Source organism: Aquarana catesbeiana, linkage group LG02 (genome assembly GCF_042186555.1).
Source record: "Aquarana catesbeiana isolate 2022-GZ linkage group LG02, ASM4218655v1, whole genome shotgun sequence".
Taxonomy (NCBI): domain Eukaryota; kingdom Metazoa; phylum Chordata; class Amphibia; order Anura; family Ranidae; genus Aquarana; species Aquarana catesbeiana.
Window position 1 is genome coordinate 700,360,319 of NC_133325.1, and position 6,267 is coordinate 700,366,585.

General features: G+C 39.3%; 1 protein-coding gene across 1 annotated transcript in view; it reads left to right on the top strand.

The window, feature by feature from the left end:
• The window catches only part of ITGAE (integrin subunit alpha E), a gene marked incomplete in the record, with an annotated part of 127,303 nt that extends 121,476 nt beyond the window's left edge, over positions 1–5,827 (top strand). Inside the window, 1 exon segment of the mRNA XM_073616887.1 lies at positions 1,332–5,827. Coding sequence (XP_073472988.1) covers positions 1,332–1,370 — 39 coding nt within the window.
• Positions 5,828–6,267: the final 440 nt, after the last annotated feature.

Here is a 6,267-nt window from a genome sequence, read left to right on the forward strand (position 1 = left end):
CTCAGTGGGCAGAGAATCCACAAGAAGCAATTGTATAAAAGTAAAGGAGTTTGTTACAGTTTGTGTTAGGAACTTTTCTAAGATTGTTGCGATAGGAGACAACGTAGATGTGGTGCCCTGCTAGAAGCCTTTCCCTGCATGGCTGTCTACCTGTAGACGTCTCGGAGTCTGCCAATTGACATTGCAACTACCTAAGGGTGTCCTGACCCTAAACCCTCTCTCTCACAGTTCTGTTCAAGAGAAAATAAATCTCTTTGCATTCAAGAAGTGTCTGGCGCCCATGAATCTACCTTACATTACACCCACTATGGCTTGTAACCCACTCTATACAGAAGGATGTCAGCTGTTCCTGGCTCTGGAGGCTCTCATTAGACTGAAGGAGGCCTGGGACCTTGCTACATATAGACAGCTAGTAGTACATGACCAAAATAGATGGGCATTATTATTATCCAGGTTGCCCAACATTTTTCATTTTATGCATAGAATCCTGGAATATACTGTGCTTTTTAAACGCAAACAGTATAAATACCTACATTTGACCTGATACCTTGCAATCCCTGTACAGTAGGACTGGAGTATGAGCGGAAGAAGCAGTACAAGAAGCCTGTGATGATGGGAAGCATGCTGATAGAAAGAGAAAGCAGAATGACAGAGAAATTAGCTCACCACTGTGCTGCTTCTCCTTTCACTATTCAGTCACAGGCTAGGGATGGTTCTAGGATGACCTGGCATTCAGCCTGAGAACTATCAGCTGTAAAACAAAAAAAAATGTACTATGGAGGAAATTTCTAGAGCGAAGCTGAATTTTGTAGCAAAAGATGGTGTTGTTATTTCTTTATATCTTTTAATAGGCTATGACTGATGATGTAAAATGCAGCTTCTCTTTTGCATCAACTGTGTCCAATCACCAATTCCCAGGCCACATACTTTTGTCTTCCACAGTCAGTTCACTTGAAGCTGAATAAGTTCAGTTTCCCTGCTCAGTAGCTAGTATTTGGCCCAGGATTTAAAAAAAAGAAAAAACACTGCTATTAGGGGATTGAAGCTGCTTCACACACAGATATCACCAGTCATTACCAATTCTTAATAATATCATGAATATTCTGGTATTATTATTATTATATAAGATATTAAGACAAAGTATTGTTAAAGGTATGAAGATAATGCAAAAGCAGTTTATATATAGTGATTGTACTTTTTACTTATACCTAGTTATATATTTATATATATATATATATATATATATTTTTTTTTTTAATTACTTTAATCATTGTATATTTGTAGTACAATGTATTTTGTCTTATAATTATATATTCTCTTTGTTTTTACAGTGTGGCTTCTTCAAAAGAAAATACAAAACTCTTGACTAAAATCAGCACTGAGACGTGTCATGGGATGAAATGCACAATATGACGATACAATTAAACATTTATTAGACTATTCAATATGCATAAAATATATGCAGCGACATATTCCCATTTTCATTGCCGGTGGCCTAACAAGAAAGGCATATGAGTGTTACCTTAGGGGCCAGTCGACCCAAAACTAATATTTTATGTTTTGTGGGTGCTGGAGAATTAACCCACCCTATGATTTCAAAAACTATCTCTTGAGCACTCTATTGGTGAGACCTTTTTTCTTGCAATCCTGCTTCTGTACATTTGCTGTGGCTATTTTGCCAAACTCGCACTCCCTGTCTTAGTTTTAGGCTGCTGTAACACTGATGCGGTGTTGTTTATTGTCATAATACTGTATCTCCAAAGAGAACTCTCAGTTTAACATCTTGACCCTTATACATTAGCAATGAAAATGTACCAGGGCAAGGAAGAAACTTTGAAGACGCAGATTTGCTTGGAGTTTGGGTGGAACAAAATAAGACTTCCACCTCCTGATGTAGTCTAATTCTTTCAAACTTAGGTCTGGTGCTCTTATATAAGGTAAGCATTCTTCTCCATTAAGGCTGCTGTTAGAAATCATGGGGCCCCATACTTCCTACCTGGTAGGGCCCCCTTCCCCCATCACAGTGCCCCACCAATCATAAGTGGCTCAGGTATAGATATACAAGAGGCTTGTATATGTGTGTCTGTGGGGCGGGGAATGCCTCAGCCACTTATAATTGTCACAATTTGTCAGTGTGACAGACAGCCCTTATAAGGATTTGAGCCTTGCTCAAAAGGTCATCTATGTCAAAATGTCTGCATGCTATAGATGGACAACAAAGCTGCCTGGGCCCCCCTGTTGAGCTGGTGGGGCCCGGGCCCAGTACCAGAGGGCTGGTTGTACTGCCTTAACAGAGGCCCGGTTCTCCATCCACAAATACAGTACATATTAATTTAATCGATTCCTTGCTGGTTGATAGGGAGAAGAGGATTGTCATGAATCGCCAGTAATACCTTCATGCCCTGTCTGTGTACCTCTGGTCTGTGATCAGCCTTGGGCTGCACTCTCACACCTGCATGGTTAAGTAATCTTCCCTCAGCGTGGCTCCACCCTAGCCTCTACAGGATACACTATTTAACACCGTGCTGTCCAAGCCTGCCATGCCCGAGCAACATTGTGTGTTTGGTTTCCTTTCTCCTGCTTGCCGTGTGCTCTACGTCTGTTTCTGTTACCAATCTTGGCTTTTTCTTTGACTATCCCTGCCTGCTTATTAACCTGACCTTTGGCGAGTTCTCTGTCTATCCTTGTCTGCTAGTTTGGCTTATCTTCTGACTATCCCTTGTTGTCCTGGGCTGCTGCTTCCTCGCTATCCTCCTGCAGCCTACTGTGAGCATGAGCTGGGAGACTCTGGGGACTGCGACCTGGAGCCAGTTGCAGCACAGTCCATCCTCACCACTAGAGGCTCTGGAGAACACCTGCTGGCTCTTAGACTCCGCACCCTGGGGAATCTCATGCTCTAGCTCCCAGTGCGGTCCGTGTTGGTGCTCCAGTGGACCTGCTTTCCTAAACCACCCAGAGTTCCATCCGCAGTAGTCAGCCATAGGGTCCACTACCTTAGCGGTGCACTCCTGACCCCAACGGTGTGCATCTGTCACCTGGCCTCAGGTGACCTGACAAGGATCTTTCCAGTCCATCAGTATGAGTTTGCAGGATTGAAAGAGAGCCCCAAGAATAGCCATTTGTACATGCTGATCCATATCCTCATATTCCAGGACATCAAGAACAAAAACCATAGAGGTTTTGGGAGCAGGAGTATGAAAGGTGGTTTCTGATAAAGTCAGGGACATCCAGGAAAATATCTTTAGCAGATGAAGGACCACAGTGACAGCCTGTGATTCTCTGGGCCAGCACTGACCTAGCAGAATTGCTCTGATCTGTCCTGAAAGCCCTGTAGAAAGAAGAGGGAGAAGAGCAGGGATTTTAAAATCTCCAGACCGCTCCTTCAAATCTATCAATGCGTTCACTAACAAATGTCAGTTGGACCCAACTAACAATTAGGAAATTGAAGGAACATTCATAAAAGGAAAACAAAATTCTACTATTTTATGGTCATTGAAATGTACATTATTGCACAAATATGTGTGCATTCTGATGCTACGTATTTAAAGTGAATCTGTAGTTTTAAAAAAAATTTGATTTAGATATGAATGTAGTTTCTTTGTATAGTTTGTAATATTAAAATTAGTATTTATGTACACAGGGCAGCCAAATATGCCTGCAATACTATATATATAGATATATATCTATATATAGATATATATCTATCTATATATATATAGATAGATATATGGATATATATCTATATCTATATCTATATATAGATATAGATATATATACCGTATATAGATACATATATATTCTATATAGCAAAAGAAAATGTTGTTTCTCTTTAAAAATCAGATGTTGGAGGAGGGTCCTAGACTTGTATGTTGGGAGACATACAAATTATTTACTAAAAGAATGGAGACTATTAACTTAGTAAAGCGAATTTTCACTCACCTTAGTGAATAGGTTGAAGCTTTGTTGACTTTAATTATCCGTGTGCAAGAAAAAATCCTATATGATTGGATATTCTTTACAAACAGAATTTTTACTTTGCTTCACCTCATTTACTACACACTCATTGATAGATAGATAGATAAATTATTCAAGTTTAAAATTTATATTTTTTCATTTTTTTTATTGTTTAACTTTATTTATTAAATTTAGGCCCAACTCCATCCAAAACTTTTTTCTTTGTTTTAGACATATTGGAGAAGGAAGAATCTCAGATCACTGACAGCAATAAAAACTTTGCAGAAGTATTTTCAAGTAAAACTAAATGGAGTTGAGCTTTAACATTGATTGCAAGCTGTTTGTATTATACTCTGTTCGCAGAGCACATGGTATTTGTCTAATACCAAAGCACACATTGGTTCTACGCTTGTTTGCTGCATATTAATAATAGTCGCAGTCTCTGCTAGGATGAAGGGAGACGTCAGGTGTGTGTGTGCTTTAGCTGTTATTCCAGTCAGTTCACGACACAGGCTATACACAGACCAACAACAGAATATTTACACTCTTCACAATTAATCCCTGTGGATTACATGGGATTGTTTCCTTATGCATACCAAATGTCTCTTGCTGGAAGTGGAAAATATGAAATATTTATATAGAAAATGTCTCAGTTACTGGACTAAAAACATACAGGTATATTCCCAAAATTATATTTTTTAGTTCTAAACATAACCAACAAGGAAATATATGCAAAAGGACCAGACAGCTTCAGAGCTGCTTTGCTTTCTGGCAGCCAAAGACACACAAAGCCTTATGCCCTGTACACACGATCGAACATTCTGACAACAAAATCCATGTTTTTTTCCCGACGGATGTTGGCTCAAACTTGTCTTGCATACACACGGTCACACAAAGTTGGTTGAAAATATCCGAACGTCAAGAACGCGGTGATGTACAACACGTACAACGAGCCGAGAAAAATGACGTTCAATAGCCAGTGCGGCTCTTCTGCTTAAATTTGAGCATACGTGGAACTTTGTGCGTCAGAATTGTGTACACACGATCAGAATTTCCAATGGATTTTAATGACGGAAAATTTGAGATCCAGATCTCAAATTTTGTGTGAAGGAAATTCCTATGGAAAATGTGTGATGGAGCCTACACACGGTTGTAATTTCCGACAACAAGGTCCCATCGAACATTTACCATAGGAAAATCCAATCGTGTGTACAGGGCATTTGGGTTCATTTCTGAGAGTGACACTGCCTGCAGTGAAAACAAAATGGGAAAAGCAAAGAGCTTTGCTCATATCTGAGCTGCTGTACTACTGCTGACCAGTGGAGGTTCAAAGTTGGACACTCCTGAAAATATAGAGATTTCTGTGTCTATATAGAAAGGGGAATCCTGTTTAATGACACAGAAGCCATTTCTGCCTCAAGATGGCGTATCTTGTAACTGATTTTCTTTTATCTTGTATTTGATAAAGCTTTGATTCCTTTGTCTAATATACAGATATTAAGAGGACATTTACTTTACATACGTGCAGGTGAACTAGCACTATGCATAAATGGCACAGCGGTGAAATATGACTTGCAGGCAAAGGAATTAAGAGCAACTGTAATTTTGTAGTTACTTCTTTTTTTTAGGAACCAACAGTTGCCAAACAGAATATGGCTTTGAACAGTAACAAAATGCAGTCTGTGGTTGGCTGGTTGCTTGGTTTGTTGGTTTCGGCCGATGTACACAATCGGTTCTTGCTGTTAATTAAGGGTCTGTGTGATTTATTGAACTAGTTACAAATGTCCATTTGCTTTCTTTTATGCAATGATAACTTTTGGATCCACTTGGATCAGACCTTTGTATCTTAAAAGTAGATATATTTTTATAGCAATACATGTTTTTTCAACTTTTTTTGTGTATAATGTATATATCTATATGTCTTGATATACACTATATTACCAAAAGTATTGAGAAGCCTGCCTTTACACACACATGAACTTTAATGGCATCCCAGTCTTAGTCCGTAGGGTTCAATATTGCGTTGGCCCACCCATTGCAGCTATAACAGTTTCATCTGTTAGAGTGGAGACTGTGAGCCAGGCCTTCTAATCCAACATCAGTGCCTTGTGGACAGCCTTCCCAGAAAAGTTGAAGTTGTTATAGCTGTAAAGGGTAGACCAACTCAATATTGAACCCTACGGACTAAGACTGGGATGCCATTAAAGTTCATGTGCTTGTAAAGGCAGGTGTGCCAATACTTTTGACAATATAGTGTATGTTGTACTGGTGCTCTGTGAGTTGCTGTTAGATCTAGATGGATTTTAAGGCCAA